We start from the raw sequence: 25,101 nt of genomic DNA, 5'->3' as shown, positions 1-25,101 counted from the left end.
ATAATCAGCAAAGCCACGTCTCTTTAAGTGCCTTAAAGCTATATCTAGGAGTGGGCCAAATTCACATCGTTTTCTTTCTGCAAATTTACACGAAATGCGAACCTGTTGCATAGCACCATATTGTAGGATAAAATGTGTCTGTGCATCAATATGTAATGTAAAGTAAAATACATTTCTATAGCGCACTACCACCCTACGGGTATCTTGGTGCTGGGAGAATAACTTGCATGCTTGATCAGTCACCCTAAAAAGAAAAAACAGGAACTTGGTTAGAGAGAGAGGGGGAGAACCAGACGAGATCAGGAGAGGGATCAGTGACATTACATCTGTGTATTATGTCTCCCTGGGAATAACCATGTCTTCAGTTTTTTCCTAAATTGGATTACATTCTCACTCTGCCTAATGTTGGATGGAAGCTCATTCAACAGTCGTGAGGCCACTGAGCTAAAAGCTCTTCCTCCAGTCCTAGCGCTTTTAAATCTTGGGATGTTGACCAGATTTGCTGTTGACGAGCGGAGGTTTCTTTTAGGGGTATACCATGTAAATATTCTCTGCAGTGGGCTAGGGCCCAGGCCATGTGCTGCCGTAAAGACAATGCAGAGAGATTTAAAATAAATCCTCTGCTGTATCGGTAGCCAATGAAGGTCTCTTAGCGCTAGGAATGCAGAAGATCTGCGCTGCCGATTTAAGGCCAGCTTTGCTGCTATTATTTGGATTCTTTGCAACTTCAGTATCATGTAGTTAGGAGCTCCAAGACACAAAGAGTTGCAATTGTCCAGTCTGCTCAAGATAACACTCCTCACCACTTGTATTCTGGCAGAGACTGGTAATAATGGGAGAATCTTACGTAGAGCTCTAATCAAGGAGAAACAAGTGCCGACTGTTTTGTTAACTTGTGAGTCCAATTGGAGATTATCGATCAGCACCCCCAGATTGCGTACTGTTTTAGTTGGAGTTAACATGCAATCCGTAGGGGTAAGCCGGAAATCAGCAGGAAGGGGACGGGCTATTCTGCTTGTGGTGCAGAAGACAACTTCTGTTTTGTCTCCGTTAAATTGGAGAAAGTTATTTCTAAGCCAGTTTGTAGTGCTTTCCATGCACTGATGAAATATATACATGGAAATTCTTTTATCTCCTTCCAGAGAGAACATAAGCTGTGTATCATCAGCATAGTTGACCAGTTCCACTCCAAAGGATTTAATGATTGGAATGAGTGGGTGCAGGTAGATGTTGAATAAAATCGGATTGATAGCAGATCCCTGCGGGATGCCATGAAGAACATCTGTCTTTAATGATGTAAAAGGTTGGATGCTCACTGCTTGCGTCCTGTCCACTAAATAGGACTGAAGGCATTTTAATGCTTGACCTTTAACTCCAATATTGGGACAGAGACTTGCTCACTATTCGCTCAAGGATTTTTACTGGATAAGGTAGTAAGGAGATAAGTCTATTATTAGACATATCAGAGGGGTCAAGTGTTGGTTTCTTGAGTAGCGGGGTCACTACTGCCTGTTTCCAGCATTCTGGGACCTCTCCTTCCTGTAGCGATTGGCAGCATATCTGATGCAACCGGGGGAAAAGTTCTGCCTTAAATTCCTTCCACAACCTCTGAGGGAGGGGATCCAGTGGCGACCATGAGGAAACGGTCAGCACTATATTATTAAATGTTTCCTCCAGAGGCAATTGGAACCACTCCAAAGTAGGCTGATGGTTACCATCTAGGCTCTCAATCTGTGTCTCCAGCACAGTTGGCCCCAATAAATCATTCTCCGCCTTTGTGGGTGCATTGTTATCACTGTCGCCAAAATTAAGGCCGTTGATCATTTTGTTAATCTTTTCATTAAAATAGGTCTCCAAGTCGTCACATAGCTTTTGTGAGGCTACAATCTTATTAATCATGCAAACTGACTTAGAAAGATCCTTTACTATATTAAAAATTGTTCTAGCCTTATTCGATGATTGCTAGATGGTAGTTGCAAAGTATTCAGCCTTAGATCTGGCAATTGCCTCCTTATACTAATGCAATTGAGTTTCGTACGTTTTTTAAAAATCTTTTTCAGCATATATCCGCCTCCATTTTCTTTCAGCCAATTTGCATTCCTTCTGCTGTAACCTCAGCTCCTCGCTGTACCAAGGGGCGGAAGGTTTATCTCTATTTTTCAGCCTCTTTACTGGGATTCTTTAATCTAGGGTTTCACTAATCTCAGCGCTGAGAGTTAGATAATTTTCTCCCACTGAATTTTTTGAGTCAAATAAATGTTCCTCTGCAAGTAGTGGGGTTTGTTTGTTTTTTAATAGTTTAAGCCATTCCCTACCCTGCCGAAAATTCCCATGACAAGTCCCCTTCTTAACCCCTTCGCTGCGGCGCGAATTCTGCCGCAGCGCTGGCGGGGTTGACGGCGCCGCTGTGCTCATGACAGAACCACGCCGTCATGAGTCACGGGTGAGCTGTGCTCATGATGGCGTGGTTCTGTCATGACTCCACCCACTGCGCTAATCGCCCGCACAGGCGGGGAATTAGCGCCGCGTGGGAGGAGCGGCCGCCAACGGCCGCAGCATGACGGAACCACTCCGTCATGAGCACAGCGCACCCGTGGCTCATGACGGAGTGGTTCCGTCATGAGCGGGGAAGGGGTTAATTGCCTAGGTAGCACTAATATAAAATGGACTAAAGAATGGTCAGTCCAGCATAATGGTAGTACTTCTACCACTCTGGTTTCCATAGGGTTGGCAAATATTAAATCCAGGATGTAGCCTCTTTTATGTGTGGATTCTAGCTCTAGTTGTTGCATATTAAGACTTTCACACGCTTGTGCTAGATCTCTCAGGGCTGAATTCACGTCCCCCTTGTCCCAGAGATTAAAATCGCCTAATAAAATCAGCCTAGAGTGAGCAAGTGACATATTGTATAACAAATCAATCAGTGCCTGACAATGAGAGCTCTGTCCTGTGGGTGGTCTGTAGTACACAATGCCTGTGAGTATCTGTCCCTTATCCTCCTTGAGGGAGAATCCCAGAAGTTCTGCACCCTCAACCTCATCCATTTGAAGTGGAGTGAAATTCCATTTTTCTTTAAAAATTACTCCAACTCCCCCCCACCCCCCCCCCCCTCCCATGCATTCAGGGTTTATGGAAGGCTTTATATCCTGAGGGACAAGCTAGCCCTAGTTCCACTGTAGAGTCACTCCGAGTCCATGTTTCCGTGATAAACAGAACGTCAAAGTCATAGCTTTCCAACATAATAAAAATCTCTTGATAGTGCTTAACTAGGGATCTGGCATTTTACTAACCCACGTTTTAGGCTGTCTGAATGTAGCCCTATTGGAGGTGTGATTTACATTCCCCCATTTATTTGCCACAGAACCCATAGTATCTCGCTTACCTATATGAATAAGTTGTTCCCTTGAATAGGAAGTTCTAGTATTGCTGGGTAGATGGTATTTCTCACCGGCAGCGTAGCTGGCGCTGTGCGCGGTCGGTGCAATATTTGTTGTGAGGACACATTTTGAGCCGCTTGCGTTTTGGCTATTCACATTTTTCCTCTGCACACATTGTATATTTTTGCTGCAAACAGTGCATAATTACGTGATGTGGCATGATGCATAATTTCAGAAAGTTTGCGTTATAAGTATAATGCAAAATTCCCCAAATTACGCAAATTATGGTGGCGTAATTTTAATTTCATCAGTGCCTAGGTATATCCCCCCTAGAACATGATTGGTTGGTAGATAGAAATTGAAAGCTACTTACTGGCGGTAGTAACCACTCTCTCAGGGGTAGCAGTTTCTACTTCTGGCTACCTGCTGTTGAAATAAATGCTCCCATTATCATCTTTGCCATTTTGCGCTGTTCTTAAATTCTGACCTCAGTATCCCATGACTGTGAATTAGGCAAATCGTGCTGCTTTGGGGTGGAAGTGATGACACTTTTAAAAACCGCCTCCCAAGTGCATGATTCTAAGATAATAATGGAGAGCTAGTGCATCCTCAGGGACTTTAGACGTAAGTCAAAGACTATGTTTTAAAACTATGCGAATGGAGGTTCTCTGTCTACAGCACTCTTGAGTAAATATAATACAGTGCTCAAAAACTGGAAGAGTTCAAGCTTTAATTCTGAATCCAGATGAATAAGAAAATATTGCAGTGAAGTCTCTCAGTGGCAGCATGCGCGCTTCCAGTGAGGTCCTGAGCGCTGGGTAAACTCAAGTTGCGCACGCATGCGCGCTGCCTAAAGGGGGCACAGCTCATGAGACCCTCCAGTGGTTCAGTAACAGAGAGGGAGCAGTACATTATTGGTGGTTTCTTATTCCAGGGTTCCAGATTTATTTGAGATGATTGAAAGACAACAAAAGATATGGGTATAGGATCTCATACAACTATTTCAACCCTAGATGATCATTGAACTGATGATATGCTTTGGGAGCTGGAATGTTCTATCAGTATGCATGAGTTGAGAAACATTCAGCGAGACATGAAAGTTCTGTCATTCTTCAGAATATTTGAAAGGCAATGATGGTTAGTGAAACTATCAAATCCAGTGCACTATGTATGTACAGCCAAAGATTAGGGACCCCACAGACTGTATACCATGAGGTAAGGCGGGTACCAATCCTTATGAGACTGAAATGGATGAGAGGCAGATCCTGAAGTTAGAAGGTTTCTGATACACCCATGTGTCCAGGGATTTTGGGTAACATTCATTGAATCATAATATTGAATGGATATATTGGGTTACAGTAAGCATTTCTGTTACTGCGTTGGGTCAGACCTATGGGGACACCTGTATCAAAAATCCATTTAGCGTTCGTTAAATAGCGAATTTTCGTTAATCTCTATTTAAGGAATGCAAAGTAGTATGTAAGAAAATAGCGGTTACCTAAAAGTGATACCTAAAGATTGTCAATCGCGATTAGGTAATCGCTATTAGTTGATACTGTTCCATTTGTTTTTACGGGCCTAAAGGCCAATAGGTGCGAATGGCTTTGCATTACCTAATTTGCGATTACCTAATTGGTAATCACAAATTAGGTAATGCAAACCCAAGGGTACCCGGGGCCTAAGCCCCCCTGAAGCACCCCAAACAAAAAATGTGCACATGTAAATCGCACACATGCCATAGGGACATGTGTGCTCTACATGGCGCTTTGAAAAATGCATTTTTGTTCATTTTTCAAAAATTGCACATGGTTATCTTCGACTTGGAGTCGATAGTAATAGCATTTCCTAAATGCACTGTTTGTATTTAGAAAGTACTTGGTACATGTGCTTACAGAATCGCAAATAGTTATTCTCTATTTGCATTCACAATAATAGATCGCAAAAAATTGTGATTACCTAAAATTGCGACTACAAAGCCTTTCATGCATCTTGAAAGGCTATTTTGCATTCATAAACTGTCGAATTTAGCGATTCGCACCATTTGAGAATGCCAAATGGTTTTATAAATGTGGCGCATGAGCTCCTATATTATTACAATCACAGATGTCTAACAATGACAGAGTACTAATGAGTGCAGTGAATCTACGAGAAATGTGAAGTAAAATATCACATATGTTTATGGATTTAAAAAATGCAGTATTAGATCTCCCAGAGCTCTGGTTCCTGTGTTTTTTTTATTATAAAGGAGATACTCATAAGCCCAAATGATAATGTAGAGTGGTGTTTATTCAAGAAATAGGTCTTTGAAATATTCAAAACGTCATGTGTTAAAAAGGATTTTCACATATATTATATTAATTAAATACTTTAATTAGTAAATTAATTTCATATTTCCCTATACTAATTCCCAACTAATCCTGTTTGAGTTCCGGAGTAGCATGCTACCCCCGAAAAGTGATTCAACACCTCATCAGGGATAACAAACGTTAAAGAAATGCAAACCCTTCCCTCCTCTATCCCTCCACTATCCTTTTTCAATCCAAAGAACAAACCCACATGATCACCGCTGAAATTAATTTCATATCTCCCTATACTAATTCACCACTAATCCTCTTTGGGTCCCAGAGTAGCATGCTACATGCCAAAAAAGCACTTTGATATTTCGTCAGGGCTAGTAAGTGCTATATAAATGCAAGTACAGTACAATATATGTGCACATAAGTATGTTTTTAAAATATCATTTTATCTCTGTTGTACAATGCATGTCAAAATACGGTTGCTTATTACAGTAGTTATTTAATATAAAATCTCGGTCACCTCGTATATACTGGTAATAAATAATTTACTCATCCACTAGAAATGTATTGCTTCACATAGGGCCAGATGTAGGTGACTAAATACCGGTCGGTAACGGCGAAATTCTGTAAATTTCAGCATTACAGACCGGTATTTAGCCATGTGCGATGTAGGTAAGGAATCTGTAAATAAGGAATCGGTAAATACCGATTTCCTTATTGCTCTTGCATTTAAGGAATCGGTAATACAGATTCCTTAAATGCAATGTAGGAAGCACTGAAAACAGTGCACCTCAGCCTTAAGGAATCGCTATTTACCACCAACTTCAAGTTGGTGGTAAGTAGCGATTTCCTTACAAAAAGCAATTTTTTAATGTGGCACACATCCATGCCCTTAGGGCATGTATGTGCGCCACATGTGCACACATGCACATTTCAGGGGTGCAACAGGGTGTCCTTTGGACATCCTGGCACCCTTGAAATACCTCCCGCTATTTCCGATTCGGTAATACAGAATCGGTAATAGTGAATGTCTTCACATTCATTCCTATGGGCCTCCAAGCCCATAGAAATGAATGGGTAGGTATTCCTTATTACCGGATCTCAATTACCGATTCGGTAATAAGGAATATTAAGGATTCAGTATTTTTTTACAGAATCTTAACCTACATAGGAAATACCGATTTCTTAATACCGAATCGGTAAAATTCGGTATTAAGGAATCGGTATTTCACATTTACCTACATCTGGCCCATAATGTTTTATTTCACATTAACATGACTTTTTTGTGTAAAATTTAAACTGAAAAGCAATCAGATAAAATAGCATTCAGAAACTTGTAAAAACTTTTTCAGTAGGTTTTATATTTTGTGTTTTGCCTCCTGCAGAAATTTAATAATGACTGGTGGATAGGCCGATTGGTGAAAGAAGGCTGTGAAATAGGATTCATTCCAAGTCCAGTCAAACTAGAAAATATGAGGTTACAACATGAACAGAAGACAAAACAAGGAAAGTTCTACTCAAGGTAAGGCATGAGTGAATGAGAGCTCCTATGTAAAATGTTGAAGAACATGCCCACACCACTGTGCCATAGAATAAGGATGTTCAGCAATAAAAGGCAAAAAGTCACACATCTTCTATTAACTTGAATCCGCACCATTGAATATACTCTCAATGTAAATGAAACCACAGGAAGTGTTTGAACACGGTACCGATATTTTTCTGTTATATTTATTATTATTATTATTTCATTATTATGGACGGTGTTTTATAAAACGAGTTCAACGCACTCGGCCAATAGTAGGCTTTACATATAACCATTGTATCACTGCTATAAAGATCAAACAAAAACGAAGATGCATGAAAAAAACATTCATTGGCAAAATCACCATGTGTCCTTTGTTATTATTCAAATTGCCTTCAGTGATATGCCCATCCATATAACCCCAAACACACCAACCATTGCCTGCCATTTAACAATCACTTTCACATATGTTTTTAGGTCTCGCCTAGCGAATGCAGCGCATGCGCGTTGCATCGCCTTGGCGAGACTATTGTTGTCGGTTTGGCGCGCGAAGGGAGACAAACTATGTGCACGCACGGACAGGCGATGTGCACGTGCATGGTGCCTCCTCTCTGCCTCACACGCTCCCACCGCGCGCTTGTTTTCACACTGACACAGCTTTCCCGCCCCTGAACTTTACTTTTACAAATCATTGTTTTAAGTGTGACAATTGATTGCATTCAAGCACAGAACTGATGATATCAATTTATCGAGATTCACGCTTGTCTCGAGTTCGTTACATGTATATCCACAGACATCCGATATGGAAAAACCCGTCTCTATGTAAAAATCTTGAATGAACGGGCTTCAGAAAGTAGCGACCAAAGGCCTTAAACTGGCAACGAGGCGTCCTTATGATGTAGCCATATGGTTAACGCCAAATGTACTCCTTGAAAAAGGAATTCCCTGCTGCAAGGTGATGTAGGGAAATTACTTTCGTGCAGTCGGCGTGGTGGTGCGCACTTTCATATCTGGGTGGTAATTGTTTTGCTGGTCTGTATGTTCAGCTGTCATTGATTAGTTCGAAAAACGTTTCCAGAACGCCCTCCAGATACCTGCATAAACTACTCCTCCACAGACCTGTCATCTCACACAATGCCACCTGTGCATGTGGTTTAGGCGCTCATCACACGGCCGCCATGTAAATAGCGATTTTCACACGGTGAACCATAAGGTGAGCTGGGAATCATTCCACATGGGTTTTCAGCGCGTGGCGATGGCTATGCGCCATAGGAATACATGTAGGCGTATAAAACTGCCCCAGAAAAGGAAAGCCGCTCCAGAGCGCTTGTTTTTGCAGCAAGTCGAAGTATTGTATTTTATTTCTGTTATAAGCCCAGACCTATCAGGGTTCTCAGGACCGTGGGCGAGTAGCAGTGAGTAGCTCTCCAAGGCCAGGTTTTCCCTCCGCATTTTAATAAAATAAACACCCAGCCGCCAAGTTTCCAAAGTCAATACCTGATAAGCTGCTCCTGAACAGTTTTTTTTCCTTTGAATTCTGGGACTTGTAGTCCTGGTTTTTATAATGGGATAAACAAGACTCAAAATAAAAGAATAAAAATTCTGTTTGTAGCGTCCTGTTGACAGGATGAAGAGCAGCGTGCTGAGCGACTATCCAGCTACAGTGTGGTGTTTGTAAGACAACATTCTGTAGGTGGTTGTCTGAATTGAGCATGTCTGAGGGGCTACGTTCCCCTCCTACTGGCACAGCCCATTTTATTTAGCAGACATACTGTGCATGCCTTGGGCAGCACAAAATATCAGCTAAAATGTGGCTGTCTGGGCATATCAGTGCATCCCTGAACCCAATGAGAAACCACACAGGGCAGCAGGGGCAGGATCCCCAGCACTGCCCCGGCTTCTTATAGGGCTGTGCTTCCTGTCCTTTCACGAACCTTGGAAAGTTATTGAGGTGGGTCTACCCCTTTTCAAACCTAGCCTTGCTGCTCTGTCTAGGTCTTCGTTGGGTGTCATGGCTTGATGGTTCCAATTTCCAGTGCAAGATTCTTCCTCTTCTGCTGCCTTGGGGTCCCTGAGGTACCCGAAAAAGAGGCAAGGTAAATAAAAAAAGACATTTCTGGGCATGTGTTTGGATCTCAGTGCGTTTCTTTGTGTGCTTCTAAGTATGAGACCTATTGAATTTCAGTATGTTTGTGTATGAGTGACAGTGATAGGAAGTGAGTATGGGTGAGAATGAGGGAGTTAGGGGTGTGAGTGGAAGAGAGAGAACATGAGTAGGAGTGAGTACAAGTGTGTTTGTTTGCATGTTGTATGATTGTGAAACTAGCCACTGGTCGTGGCATACTTGGTATAATTCTGTTCTCATGGTGCACCCAAGGTAACATGATACCGCTGGCAAATTGAAGATAATTCGTGGCATAAGCAATGGCACTCATGGCACAAAACAGGCCTTGACATACTAGAAGTAATTCTTGGTATAGCAACCCATGTGGAAACATTCTGGTGATTGCATTCTGGAGGCATGGGGGCACTCGAGGCAAAATGCTGGATCTGGGGCATTGGAGGCAATTCTTGGCATTAGGGGGCACCCAAGACAAAATGCAGACACTGAAATACTCGAGGTTTTACTTGACCAGAGGACATCTATGACATCATTCTTGTGCTGGTATATTGGAGTTAATTGTTTGCCTCAGAGGGGACAGCCATGGTGCTGAGGGTCAGGTTGGAGGAATAAAAACCTTGATAAAATGCTGCCTCTGAAATACTGGAGGTAATTTTTTGACATACAAGCCAACTATGGTATGTGGGCAGTGTCAATGTATGGGAATATTATATGTAATTATTGCCGTACGGGGATGCTCATAACAAAATGCTGCCATTGGCACAGAGAAGTCGATTCTTAACATATTGGGAACTCTCAAGACAAAATTTGGGAGCTGAACTCTTGGCAAGTGTTACCCCCACCACTTTCAAAGATCAGCAGCCGCAACTGAAATTCGGAGTTGTGTTTATTTTACTTTTAAACCCCTTTAGGGACTTTCCCTAAATTCTAGCGCAACACAGCACAGCAATCAAAGCCTCACTTCACTGCATGGTGCTAGAGAAAGAGAGCATCCCAGAGCCAGAGCTACTAAAATATGGCCCGGCTTCCTCTTTTTCCTCCAGCACTAGAACAAAATGTGGCTTCCTAGCGCCATGCACCATAGTGTAAAGGTGAGCGTGTCATGTCTTGCATAGATTTTGCATCAGTAGGGTACCCTTCCAGAACAAAATTCTAAGCCTAGACACATTTTAAACAATTTTAACACTTTGAATGTATGCTGTATAGTGGTAGCAGGTATGCACTGTTTGAACAATTAGCAGAAATTAAAAGTTTGGCAACACTTTCTGCTGCTTTGCTTCACATCTTGTGACTTTGCAGTAGTGCAGAATGTTGACAAATCTAGCCCCTCAAAAGCAAAAAAAAAAAATCGGTGGCCCGGCTCTGCACTGAGGCAGCGCAACACTTAATGATGCAACCCCAGGTCTCCTATCAAAAACCTACAGTAGTCCAATATGTTTACATTTAATGTGGATTCATAAAATGAATGCACTGCTAAATATTTAAATCACAATCTAGCATTTACTAATGTGAATGCATGTTATGCGCTTCTGTATGAAACTTAAAAGGACAATTAGGGGAGAGGATGTGGTCCGTCGGCTGCGCTGCCGCCTCTGGTGCAGGAAACCAGGGTTCGAGCCTCGGGGTCGCGTCCACATCCTGTGATTCTGGGCAAATCACTTAATCTCCCCGTTCCTGAATGTATAATGTAAATACGGTGCTATGTAAAGCGCTCCAATACCTTTGGGTCGAGTTCGCGCTATATAAATATGCAAAAAAAAAAAAAAAATTCTGAAGGGCCTGCATGGTGAAAATGTGATTTAAACCCCCCAAATCTTATCCGTGGAGATGAAATAATCCATCATTATTGCCCTCTACTGGACAAAGTTCAGAACAAAATTTGAGAAGTAATCAAAGACTATAAACGAGCACCATTGAGCCGGGCCTGTCTGCACAGCCGATTTATGAAATGTTATAATGCTCTAAGTGGGCACGGGAATGCCGGAGCAGGTCCGGGAGAAAGCCAAAAAAAATATACTTTGACCATGACCATTGGGCACTTTATTTCTGTTACGTACCAGCTGGAGCAGAAAAACACACACTTTCCTCCTGCCTGTTGTATGCTAGTGCTGCAACACAAAGTCACCAGGAGTCGCGTTTGTGACACTGGGACTGAATGGCAGGTGGCTACTGTTGTTTTCCATTGGCAACTCGGGCCCTAAAGTGTTACTACCGAATAACTAATGTAATTCATCTCAATTCTAAACTCACCTTTTCAGATGTTTTTATTGCCTTTGGCCCAGGATAAAGGCGCTATTTAAACTGTTAAATTAAATATAGTGCTGATTTTGATGATGCTTTCTGCAGTGAGACCCGACGTACAAATATGTCAAATACAGAATGTTATTTGAAGAGACGTTTGTGAGGCTTCTCAAGCCACACCCGTTTTAGGGCTCCTTCACCTTATTTTATCCCACTCATTGCAATGTGTTAGAGGGTGGTTCTGACCATCTGAGCCGCCCGGATTTGTTTTGCTTTTTGAACACCTATTTGTTGTGCTTTTACTGTGGGAGAGCCTCATAAGTTGGGAGTCACCCACAGTGAACTCATGTTGAAAGGGACTGGTGTCCCCCTGGTGCTTGTAGGCCGCTGCGCTGCCGCCAGAGTAAGGGGCACCGGGCTGGTTACATGCAAACGTGTGTACATGCGTGTGCACAAGTGTAAGGGCTGCACAGGGACGATTCCTGGCGTGCACAGCCTAGGAGCAGCTACAAATTGAATGGTGTGGCAGGTCTTATGCAGAACTGGGTGGTGACATGGAATAGGATTTCTACAATGGGAAGAAACATTTGAGGGAAAGTCAGTTTGCTTTACTGTTTTTATTCCATTATTCTCCTATGAGGATGGGGAGCACATGGGCTAGTTTTACTTTCCTAGGGCCTACAAATTCCAGACATGCACTAAGGTCCATTGTAACATATGTGAGAGGAAGTATTCTGCAGAGTCTAAAGCCATATTTGTACTGCTTTTGGGTCATCCAGACATGTCATATTTCTATAAGTCAGCTCATAACCAGGGTCTGGCTGGGGCGGACCCTGCCAGTCTGAATTAATGACCTTCCTCCCCAAGCTGTAGCATCCGAGGCCCAGCCCAGCACGACAAGCATTCCAAGGGTGAAGGACTCCACTCGAAGAAGAGAAGATGGGTGGAGCTACAGGTTCACCCATCAGCAGCTGACACCTGGTGCCAGGCACCAAGCTGCTCTGGAGAGAAGTCAGCGAGGGGGAAAGGGGCTCTCCGAGACCCATGTGGTATGTGACCCCTGGACGACGCCATTTTCAACAAACCCAGAGGCCTGGGCAGGAAGGAGTGAGCAGAGGCAGAGAAATTATGTGTCGCTGTTTGATAGGGCAGACAGAGACTTCCTACCAGCTCCCCATTTCTTTAAAAGAGTTTGCACAGGAAGAGGAGCTCTCTCTGGGGTGTTGTCCTCTGAGGACGACTGGTGCTGGAGCCTGGCACCATGGGTGGCTGGAAGGAAGAACCTCCAGAGTGGCCCAGGACCCTGACTTGCCCCACAAGGGGAGACCAGGACCAGGACCAGTGAGCAGAAGCCTGGGCCTTTGTGCAAGGAGAAGAGAGGCCCAGGAGAAGAGCCAGGTGAGAGGCTGGCACAGGGAGCCAGTGAAGACCGCTCCCTGCCGAATTCACCCTCCTGGAGACCAAGAGGGTGAAGTAAAGTGTTCCCAGTGGCTGGGGAGTGCCACCAGGAGCAAGAAAAGGTCAAAATGATGAAAATCGGCCGCCTGGGGGCCGAGATACGCCCCCCAGGAGGTAGGCAATCTTTGACCTCTGAGAAGACCGACGACTAAGTGTGTGGGGGCTCTGCCGCCGGTCTCCATAGTGCCCCTGGGGTGGGTCAGGGCCCAGGGGCTGCCTCCGGAAGAAGTCAAGCTGAAGAGCGCCGTCGCGCTCACCGTGAATATGCCCAAAAGGGGTGCCTGGAGCCCACCCTGGCAACCGGCGATGGTGCTGAAGAGGAGGGGGCGCGCCGTCACGCAATCCCCCTTGCCGGCGAAGCCAAGTTGGTGAGCGCCGTCGTGCTCCCTGTGAAGATTCCCTGGGTCCTGGGATCCCAACTCCGGGCACCAACGCACCACAGCTAAGCCGGGGAGCGCCGTCGCGCTCCCTGTGAAGGTGATCCTGTGGGGTCCCTGGACCCCATCCCCAGGCCCCCGAAGTGAAGGAGAGATGGGGGAGTGCCATCGCACTCTCCCGCGGTAGCAGGAAGGCGGGGGGAGTGCTGTCGCGCTCCCCCTAAGACCCGCTGGAGCGGGGAAGCGGCCTCGCGTTTGCCCGCTGGAGCGGGCAGACCAGAACAGGAGGGCCTTCTCTCGTGGCAGCACGCAAAGGTGCTGGGCAGTCGGGAAGCTGGCGGGTGAGGCCCTCCCCCCCCCCCCCCCCCTCCCCAGAAGGCCAGACGGGGCACCTTTGTGGGAATGGGCCCCTGAAGGAGGAAAGAGGTGCCAGGGGCCCGGGTGGGACCGGGCCCTCGAAAAACAAGAGGAGCAGTCAGGGGTGGGCTCCCCGTGCTGCCTAGCTCACCTTCAGGCAAGGGGTCTGGGTGGGACCGGGCCCCCCAACAATGGGCAAATGCGGCGTGAGGCCGCCAGCATGGTCAGCGCGGCTCTTCCCGAGCGGCGGGGGAGCCGCTACTACGATATGCACGGTGCCGGAGCACCTCGCCCCATAATGCTTTGCAGGCCCGAGCCGGCCTGCAGGAAAACACCTGTTTTTCTGCATGTGGTAGCCCCAGGAGGATGGGGTCACCACAACATGTGTGCCAAGGTGGTGGGGGAGCTGCAGGAGCAACGCAGTCTCCCCCAGCATGAAGATTTTAAGTCCCTCCCTCAGTCTCATGGGGACTTAAAAGAAACAACCCCTCAAGGGCTCAGCCAGCAATCCGCTCTCTCCTGGGCTGGCACTTATGTTCTACAGCTGGGGGGTAACTTAAAGATTACCTCAATGTGTGTAAGGCTGTGCTGGGGATGTCTGGAGAAGGGCATCCCCTGAAGGTAAAGAGGTGCAAACTGCATGAGAAGTGCATTTACCAGTGTTATTTCTTTTAGAGGGACTGTTAAGTCACCCGTGTAATGCAAAGTATCTGTGTAAGGTGGAGTCATAAGCAAAGTAGGGTTATGTTGCCAGACATTCCTGCTAGGGTGTCTGGCTGTAAATGCTTAATCCTGTGACTTTACCTGTGATGCCTTTTAGAGGCTGTGATTGCAATGCATTCCAACTGTTATCAGCTATGAGAAGTACCTCATTTAAAGTGATGCCCTAACATGTATTCTTGCTACTGCGTTAGGGAAAGAACAACCCCGACTGTTAGCCACTAAGATGTAGAGGTGTATACTGTATGGTCAGTATAAGATGCTCAGTTAGGGGTTATGTGTCCCCAGGGCAGGTGTAGCTATTTTTAATCCTTGTTGAGATGATGGGGTGGGTCACCACTGGGATGGTGCCAGCTGGTAAGGCCCTCGCTCCAGGTTGTGTCAACCCACTGTATTAGGGGGCAAGATGATGTGCATACAAGGGGGTGGTGGTACTAGACCCCACCCCCCTGCGGGAAGGGTGGATATATTATGCAATGTCACAAAGTAATTCCAACAGCTTATGTATATTTGTAAATTGGTGCATAGTATTAAGTAGTGTGTGTATTTAATAAATGTACCCTTACTTTTATAAAGCAAGGTACAGACTGGACAATCCATTGAGTGTTATTTCTGCACACCTGTAATGGCGATTACTAGCCCACCTCACTTGAGTAAGCTTAGACTGCTCTGCAACGCTACCATCTGAGAGTCAAGGCTACAATAGGGTGTTTGGTTCCCAGTGAAGGACAAACGAGACATGTTACTTGTGCAGGCCTCACAGATACTGCCTCGTTTTCCAACAATATGAGTATATTAAAGTATGCCAATCCAGACATAAGACTAAATGTCAGTAAAATAAATATTTATGGGGAAAGGTCAGCGAAGGAAGGAAGGAAAAAGACAGCAGAGTCTTATCTTTAAAGCATATCTCATCCATGAGTCACCACCAGCACCTGACCGGATAAGGGGACTCTTATCACCTTTGGTCTTTTCAAGGTCGTTGCAGTGGCCTGCTGCCAGCAGTATGACGTACAAACGTTTATGAGCATCACTGTGAGACGAGTTAGTGGTTCGTCCTCTTTCACATGGGAGCAGGAGAGCTCAAAAAATAGGCCCCGATTCACTAAAGTAGTTGGAAATATACTTGAGTAGCTTTCCTCAATACCTGTACAATATTTATACATGTGCAACTGTAATTAAAACATGCTATTGCCCCCCCCCCAAAAAGCTGATTTGTTCCTCCATAGGACAAATATATCCAATCCACTACCAGCGTCGGATTGGTAACGCAGGCACTCGGGCAATGCCCGAGGGGCCGGTGTCCAGTTCCAGCAGTAGACTGCCTTTTTGAGCAGTCTGGGGGGGGGGGGGGCGATTTGGCGGTTTCTGCATTGTTCGGATGCCGCCAGCGGCCCACTGGTTGCCTGAGTGGCCTCAATTACCTCCCTTTCTCTTGCTGGGGCCGGCCCATTTACATATGCACATTGAGCAGGGGCAGGGGGCCGGAGCATAACGGGCCTCACTTGTATTCAGGTGTGTTTCACCAGTGCAAGCTAATCCGATCCTTCCCCCCCCCCCCTTTTTTTTTTATAAAAGTGTTTTGCAAAGGCAATATGCAAATGTGGGCCACTTATTTTTTTATCGTGCCCGGGCCGTTTTTTATTCCCAATCCAACCCTATCCGCTACCACTAGTGAAGCAGGTGCAGTGGCATTAGGGATTAGCTAAATGAAGAGCCCACTAGACCCTAATAATGCCTGTTTTTACTAACTAAAGTGGAGCAAGGGGGTAATTTCATTGTTGGCATTAGAAATGTGGTACCCCGGCTACACCAATGGCCGTGGAAAAAAGTCTTCCGCTGTGCCCCCACCAATATTTGGAGTGTCCCCTCCCTGCTACATCCCAGGACAGAGATGCACACCTGCCCTTTACCGCAAATCTCTGACTACGTCTAGGATGGCAAATTGCCCTGTAAATATTTGTGAATAGTCACAGACTTTGTGGTTGTTCACTTACTTATCAAGGCGTCGCTGTCTTGGAAAGCCAACTACCTGCCCCGACGTGCAGCTATGCTCATAAGTCATATTAGACATGGTTTATAATTTGTGTGAAGTGTCTTGTAGCCCAAAGGCCCTATCTCGAGGATTGTGTAAAAGGACACAGTGCTACAGAGTCCCTGCACTGGCTTTCTCATCTTGAACTGAAGAGGGGTCTCTGCCCGCAAGTTACTCGGCCTCCTGTCATTTTCAGGCTGCAGGCAGCACTGTCGTCTTCTTCCTCAGTCGAGAAGGACATTCCATTCCTCGCCAGAGGACAAAGCCACACATTCTGCTTCTGTAAATGTGGCCACTGGATAAGACCCAGGGGCCTGCTTATATCCAGTGCAGTAGCAGGCGAAATCTTGAACAACTGACAACTCGGATACAAAGTTGTCTCCAAAAATGTTGTGCGCCAGTCATTTCAGTGTAATTTTATTTCAGGAGGAACACCTCTCCATAACAACAAGCTGCGCAGGAGATGTCACTCCCGGATGTGTATTGGAATCCAGATGATCTCATGTCAATCTAGAGCCAATGCTGGGCTGTCGCATCCATAGCATAACACGGTTTGGACAGTCAGTGCATTTCTTTGTAATATAACAACAAACACTCCAGATATAGTGGATAATCGATCTCATTATTGTGCTGTACAAATAATTGCGGAATGAATTAGGATATTAAATTAATTCTGCAATTGGATTAATAACAAATTTCCAAGTAGGTTGTGCCCATACGAAAGATTATTTCCACATCCAAATGTAGAACGTCAGCCAACTTGTGTTTCGACCTACATTGCTCTTGCACCCAGGCTTTTTTAAGACTGTAAAGATGCCATATTTACATCGTCACAAAAATAATATCAGCATGTGCATAATAAGTCAGGGAAACCTCTCTAACAAGATCTCAAAAGACTGAAAAAATACTAAATGTTTACCTTTTTATGATGTGAAACTCTCTAACGTTATCAACATGGTATATGACTAAAATTGTATTATATCCATGAAATCATGAATTGAAATCTCTAATGCAGTCTGTAATCATTTGGCCAACACACTAATGGGATATTATATCAATGATAAAGTGATTATTTGCTTTGATCCTATACTATACGGGTCAAAGGTCTACCATGACCACAGCATATGAACACTCCTAAGAAAGTTCACATTGCCCTTCGCATTGAAACTGGTTTATTTCTTTTTGTAAGGCTTCAGGTGAATCCTGGACCATTCAATGAATTTGAATACCTATCTGAAAAAACACAATTGAATTTACAATAAGTTCTAAAGAGGACGAATTTACCTCTGTAGCTTCCAGTTTTATATAGCTTTCTTGTTCAGGTTTATTAAAATTATCTACACGTAGTGCAGGGAAATGCACTTGGTGTCAATTTCACATTGCGAATGGTGCTGCAGCCAGCAGCACCGTCCGCAATGTGAAATACCCGGGATGCGCCCGCCATACTGGTGGGCACATCGTAATTGCAGTGGTGGGACCACCGCATGCATGGTGCGCAGTCCCAAGCACCGCAGTGATGGCGGCCGGACTCCGGTCTGCCCGCCATCGTAAACGGCCCTTTAATTCTGTAACTACCACAAATGTGTCATCTTCCACAATTAAAAAGATTCTTTAGTGACCACTCTTCTTAAACTCCCCACCCTAGAGCAAGACAAATGTGCCAACTATCCACCAGTAAGCATATTCTAAATAATCTCCAGCTTTCTGGAACTAGTAGTACGCTTACAACTGCATCAGCACCTCGACCAAGAACATATTCTAGATATTTCACAATCCGGACTCCACCCTGCAAACAATAGAATTTGCTGTGTTAACAATCTCTAATTGCATCCACAAACCGCTTCAAAGGGGGAACAGCAACCTACTTATCCTTCTGAATTGACATTGGCAAATCATGCCCTGTGTGTACAAATTCTGATGCAGAGGCCACAGTAAAAAGTCAAAGAATAAGATGGGAGGAGATGTTTCCTTATGCTTAGATTTGACAACTTTGGAACTAGGGAACAAGGTTCAAATCCCAGCCTGGACGCAAAATCCTTTGTTCCTTAATCCCCCTTAGCCTAAATAAAATGTGTAATGTCTGGTTCTCATGTAAAGATATCCAGTGCTTTTAGTCCAAGGTTGCGCTATATAAAACTGCAAAACAAAAAAGGTGGCAAGCATATGTTATCTCATGTCTTTCCAACTACTCATTCAGTGTCTCATTAGAAGAAGCAGCTCCGCTGTCCCTGGTACCTGTGGCATGCCTCAGCCTTTTCCCACCATTCTCTTCAATCTCTACATGAGACCTATGTGAAGTAAATTACAAACATTAACAGTAGGATATAATCCATCAGTCTCTAAACTTTTCTGTAGTGAGAGGTACTTCTGATCAAGAAAATTATTGTGAGCAACTGAAGACTAAGCAACTTGTACATTGTTACCAGACACCCTCTCGCCCAGCTACATTGACTTTAAGCCTAATGTCCATAGAACCATATTGCCCGGGGGCATCTTGGCGCTAGCTGATAGAGGAGGTAACCCAGAACTATATAAATAGAAATGACCAAGAGCAGACTGTAGGTTAAAAAGCCTTGATTTCAGACCTTTCTTAAAGGCGAGTATTCCAAAGCTTGGATGTACTGGAAAACCTTTTGTCATATGTGACACCGTTACATTTTAATACAAACATATAACCATTTTTTTAAATTGGGAGATATTTTAATTGCAGAACACTTTCTGCAAAAATATTCATGCTATGGAACATTTTCTGCACTTTCAATTTCTCCCTCTTAAAATAATGGCTGTATTTTGTCAGCTGTAAATATGGCACCGTGTCTGCCAGCCATTGGGAGCAAGATGCCTGCTGTTTGTAAAGGAGACTCTTTGAAATAGGAGAATATGGAACTGAATAGTTGACTTAATGTTTGTGGATTCCATAAAAAATTATAATTTAAATGTAATCCCATTTCCAGGTTTCACATTTACAAATAACAGGCATCTTGCTCCCAGTGGCCTTTAGACAAGATGCCATATTTATAACCGATAAATACAGCCATTTGTTTAAATGAGCTGAATTTAAGGTGAAGAAACATGCTTCATGTAACATTAAGAAGTAATTAGCTTAATTGAAAATTAAGAAAAACTTTGACTTAATGTTTCATAGAAATATTTTTCTTCACTTTAACTTTCTACCATTTAAAAAATGAGGAATGCATTTTTCAGTTATAAATATGGCATAGTATCTACTGGCTACTGGGAGCAAGAGGCCTGCTGTTTGTAAATGTGACACTTCAAAATGGGAGAAAATTAAAATAGAGTTATGTTAATCATTAAGGTAACCTTTCATTTGACTTTTTTACCATTTAAAAGCATTCAGAAACATGAGTTTGTTCTCACACTCCCATATTTAGTTTACAAGGACCTACTTAAGAGTTAAATACCTCGGTGCTTCTGTTCTTCACCTCTGTTCCCTGGGTCATAAATTTGACTCCATGATTGCTCATTATCAGGCCCTACTATCTATGGTGTGAAGATAATGTAAAATAAGCACAGCCTTCCCTTAACTTTAAAAAGAAAATGTGACCCTGTGCTTATTTAAAAATGAACTTAAGGCTGTGAGCTACTCTGAAGGTGTCAACCCGCTACTGGTACAATCAAATGGTTAGAGACACCTCCAATCCATACAAGGATTTTACCAGATATATGTGGTTCTGTGTAGAGGTGGGCGGAATTTGCGAAATTAACTTTCGCAAATTATCGCGAAAATGTTTAAAATTATCGCAAACAAGCGGAAATATCGCGAAGATGCTGAAGTTTTTTTCCCGCATGTTCGCGAGATTTTCTGCATGGTTGCGGGTCTCCAACTTACTCATGTGGTTGCCTGCGGGCGCGGCCATCTTGTTTTGAGTTGTCTCGCGGTGCATGATCGCGAGAAGAAAGACGTGATCGCGCGACGCATGACGTCACTGCGGGCGCGAACTGTCGCGAGACAGCGCAAATGGCTAAAAACAATACAACATCTCATGGAGAACGCGACCGGATCAAGAAAACTTGTCGGCGAACGCAGGGATTCAGGTAAGGCGATCGCACGCGAGTATGTATTATTTTACAGCGCGAGCAAGAAACAAATTATCGCCAAGCTGCGGAAACCGGAAATTTTGACATTTTCGTGCTCTCCGCGGAACGCGAAAATGTCAAATTATCGCAATTTCCGCGAACGGAACGAAATTTTCGCCCAGGCCTAGTTCTGTGAAGGGAAGCTGTTAAGAACATACTAATTGCAATACCATTCTTTGTGAGAAGAACAGAGTCCTCACAGTGGTGACACTCAAACCCTCAAGAATGTACAAACCTCATGAAGCTAAAGAGCTGAGAACACTAAAGAGCACCAGGTCATTTCTGCCACAGAATCAGGCGGCACAGTCTCTTTGACCTCGTAGGCAAAACATAATTCTCCCAAATCCTGAATTTCATACCACAATCACCTCCCTTGTCTCTGTTCTCAGACACAGGGAAACAACTCCTCATATTTCAAAACCTCAAAATGCTAGACTGGATACAAGTAAACCAAGATACAATCTCTAAGCACTTGCCAGTATGCATAAAGCCTTCTGGGAATGGGGACAGTAATGCACATCTCTCACAAATATTTACTGTGCACCTTTCAGCCCTTCATGAGACATGTATCTTGTACTGCCAGATCCCACTAAGCCACAATGAAAAACGATATTTCATGATAGGAAAACACATTCTTCTTTATTTCATCACATACAACTAAAGAAAACCCAAACTTTAACTTTTGTATTTTCTGACCCACAAGAAATGTAATCGTACAATGCACATGGGCTTAAGCTCTCTGTCATTGTTTTTAAGACTTTAGTGAGTTGGCACCCCACCTAATCTAAAAATAATTGTGTCTATACATGTAAAATAGCATATATTAATTCCAAGCCTAGCGATAATAGTTACCCTCTTGAGGAAGGAATACAAATTGTCCTTTAATGGGTGAGGGCTAATCTCTGGAGGTTAGCTCACTTCTGCTCTGGGGAACAGGTGTGCTCTCTCTGCAAATGTCTTTATCAATGCATAATTGAAGCTAGGGAGAAGCCAGTCTCATGGTCCCTAAATATTTGGCCTTCTTGTGGAGAAATAGCCTTTGATGTTGAAAGATGAGTTGTGTGTCAATGCCTAATTTTGCTCGTGATTGGAAACAAACAATATGGCTGATCTTGCTTGATTCACTGGAACTTAACACCAGAAGCCGAAGAGTGCACTCTCGGTGCTCAGCCAACTTTTAGTTTCTTTTTCATGATCACCTACTTGTAAGTAGCCATGCTCTCTATTAACTAAGACACATACTCCAAACAGGGAAGTAAGTACCAGTACCAATCCTCCTTGAGAGCATGTACCCAAACTGGTAAAGACTTCTGACTGCACAGTCCAAACAACATGAAACATTCCAACGCACACTCATCTAAACATATACTTGAAAACACAACACTGCTGATGACCTATATTAAACAAACAGAGGACAGACTCTGGTGAACTCAGATGAAACTGTGAGGAGAGAAGCTGCAATAAAACTCTGATAACGAAAGTAGAATGCGGTGAAATCTGTATGCCTATTCAATGCTTAGCCCCTGGCATAACCACATATATGTACAGTGAATAATAATTTCCTAGGCAATCACATGGAAATGAATATCACAGTAAATGTATTTATACAAAACAAAAAACAAAAATAATCTAATAAGAACCAGTGTACCATTTAATAGTTGTAATTAAGCTTTTTTCTTTATTATAAAGAGGAGCTGGTATTTTGTTTAAAAAAACGTTTAGGTAATACACAATTACACATTTAAAAAGAAATACATTTTTTCAAAATGTTTCCTAAGTTGTGAAGATCATACACTGTATAATTTGGATATAATAACAAGGAAAATGAGTAAAATGCAAGTACAGACAAAACAATACAAATCAACAATTCATAAAATAAAATGCGGCAGTGGATCGTCTTCGACTCGCGTTTCGGCGCACTGGCGCCTTCGTCAGGAAAGCCACACAATTTTCCTGAAAATAAGAGGTACACTGGCTTTATAATGGCATTGCTTTGATCTTGTAATGACAAATTTAGCAATAAAATCAGCTCTTCCAAGAGTGACAGTACCAAACTTCAACTATATCTAGAAGTGGTAAAGTGAGAAAGAATGAGAAAATGAATAGATAGTGACCTTGTACAATGGGCTTTATATTGTACAAAAATTTGACAAATATAGACCCTGCATATAAAAGTAGGGGAAAAGTGATATATGCACTGTGAAAATTGAAGAAATCAGATAATTCAAGAAAGACAGGAAACTCCCAAAAAAAGATATTATGACCCTATTGTGAAAAAGGAAAGCTGCAAACCAAGATTTAAAGGCTAGAAACATAAAATAAGTAATACAAAGATTTACTCGTAATTGAGGATTAAACGATAATGTTTTACAAGGGATTCTATTAAAATTGTGACTATTCACTAGAAAAAAGAAAACAAAGGAAACAAGCATTTGCAATGCATTAGGTCTCGCATTTACGCGAGTTTGAGCTATTGGCATTGTAAATGACAATGCCAATAGGCATTGTTATTTGCAATGTCAATAGCTCAAACTCGCGTAAATGCGAGACCTAATGCATTGCAAATGCTTGTTGGTTTGGCTTGTCAGCACAGCTGTCTGCCAGTCCTATTAGTGCCACTTCTTTCAAACATACAAACAGTGCACTATGGCTCCGCCCAAAGGACCAAGGATGTCTCTCTCCTCTCTGAGTGGTTGTTTGGTGTTTTCCAGCCTCCTATGGAGTGCTTGCATTCAATGCACGTTGGAATATTGCACATCTCAGAAGTGCACTAAATCGACACACATTAAATTCTTTGCCATGCATGCATTGTATAAAGGAATTTTTTTTTAATTTGATTTCTCACTTTTGTAATATTTGAGTTTGGATTAGCTCTTTTCCAGCAGGAGAGCGCCATACACTGATAAACATGCATTGGCAAATCCAATAAGTCTGACTTTAAGGTGCCAACACAGTCGTATGGAAAGGATGTTTACATACTTTAGCACATTGAAGCCAGAGTCCTTGGCTCTGCTAATGCTTGCTATTAAATGACTGACTTAGAGGCCCACACTAAAAGCCTGGGCCTCCTCAGATGTGACAAATCTCACACACAAATCTTTAGAGCACCCACGTGTTTATTGGGGTTACTATAGGCGGCCCTTCCAAGGGCTGGAAGGAACTGGGGACTTGGGCGCCTCCCTTATCAGGGCCGGACTTTCAAAAGAGTCACACTAGGATGTGAAACCGGAAGAGGTAACCAGAGAGGAGGGGGAGGGGGGGAGGGAGGCAAGGATGACGCGCCAAGGATCGAAAGGCATATGTCTAACAATGTGTCGTCCCGTCCCCCCCCCCCCCAAACACCCGCATGGAAATGTGGATAACATGGGGTGGAGGAAAAGTAAAGAAGGAAGAATACGGGGAGAATAAAGGAGGAAAGGCGAGAGGAATGAAGGAAATGGAGGGAAGGATGAATATTGAAGGGGAGAAAATGAAGGAGAGAGATAAGGAAGGAGGGGGATATAACGGGGAGCGAAGGCGGGACAAGGAGCAAGAGAAGAGAGGGGAGGGAGTAATAAAGGAAAATAGACACGGGGACAAAGAAAAGGAGAATAGGTGGAGAACAGACGATTGGGAAGAGGAGGAATGGAGGGGGAAGAGAGAAAGGGGAGATAAAGAAAATGGCAGAAGGATGAGAAATGGGAGGGGGAACTGGAGGAACAGGAAGGAATAAATGAAAGGCGAGGAAGGGGTGAACGCTGCACAGAGAGGAAAGACAGGAGGAGACACGAGGGAGAGGAAAGGAAGCAGCAGGGGCGTAAGAAGGAAAGGCTCTACGGACTTTGTGAGTGGGAAAGAAAAGAAGTGAGGAGAAGGGAAGGACGGGCGTGAGGAGGAACAAGAAAGACGAAAGTGAAAGTAGAAAATGAAGATGGTAAAGAACAAGGGTGAAAAGAAGAAAGGTGGGAAGGAAGCGGAGGGAATGTTGGGGAGAAGGAGGGACTAACGGCAAAGGCATGAAAAGCTATGAAGAGGGAATGGGAAAGATAATGTGCAAGATGGTGGCGGAATACACTAGGCGCCAGGGAGGACGGTCACATATAGGATTATAGCAGGAGAACTCAGTGGCGTAGCAGTAGCTGGGAGGGGGGGCACTCTTTTTGGGGGCAGAGGAGGTGAGCAAGTCGTTTCTGTGAACTACCACCGTACCCCCAGAACAAGTCGCCCGTAGCCCCCTGCCCTGGAACAAGTCGCCCCCACCTGCTCTTACCTGCACCAGACTGCAAGCTCGGGGGTGCCGCGGGTGGCAGGAGGTCTGGTTACGTCACTTGGAGAACAATGAATATCAGGAGGTTATTCATGGACAGGCTGTGAGTGACATCAAATGGCCGAGAGTAAAGCTTGCGCTGTCTATGACGTCACTTAGAACCACGAGCTGAATAACACCCCCATTATTCACAGTTGCTATCTGTAATTTTATTTTGTATATTGAAGCTAACGAGGAGGGAGTAGGAGGGG

The 25,101-nt window shown here is 43.9% G+C and overlaps 1 protein-coding gene across 6 annotated transcripts in view; it reads left to right on the top strand.

Moving 5' to 3' along the window:
* Positions 1-25,101, top strand: part of CACNB2 (calcium voltage-gated channel auxiliary subunit beta 2) — a 598,025-nt gene that overhangs the window by 466,668 nt on the left and 106,256 nt on the right. For all 6 annotated transcript variants that reach the window (XM_085630831.1, XM_085630835.1, XM_085630833.1 and 3 more), the window contains exon 4: positions 7,060-7,196. In XM_085630831.1, coding sequence (XP_085486957.1) covers positions 7,060-7,196 — 137 coding nt within the window. The remainder of the gene's footprint in view (positions 1-7,059; positions 7,197-25,101) is intronic.

Source organism: Triturus cristatus, chromosome 10 (genome assembly GCF_964204655.1).
Source record: "Triturus cristatus chromosome 10, aTriCri1.1, whole genome shotgun sequence".
Classification (NCBI taxonomy): Eukaryota; Metazoa; Chordata; class Amphibia; order Caudata; family Salamandridae; genus Triturus; species Triturus cristatus.
Note: the sequence above shows the minus strand (reverse complement) of the source record. Positions and strands in the feature narration are given on the sequence as shown.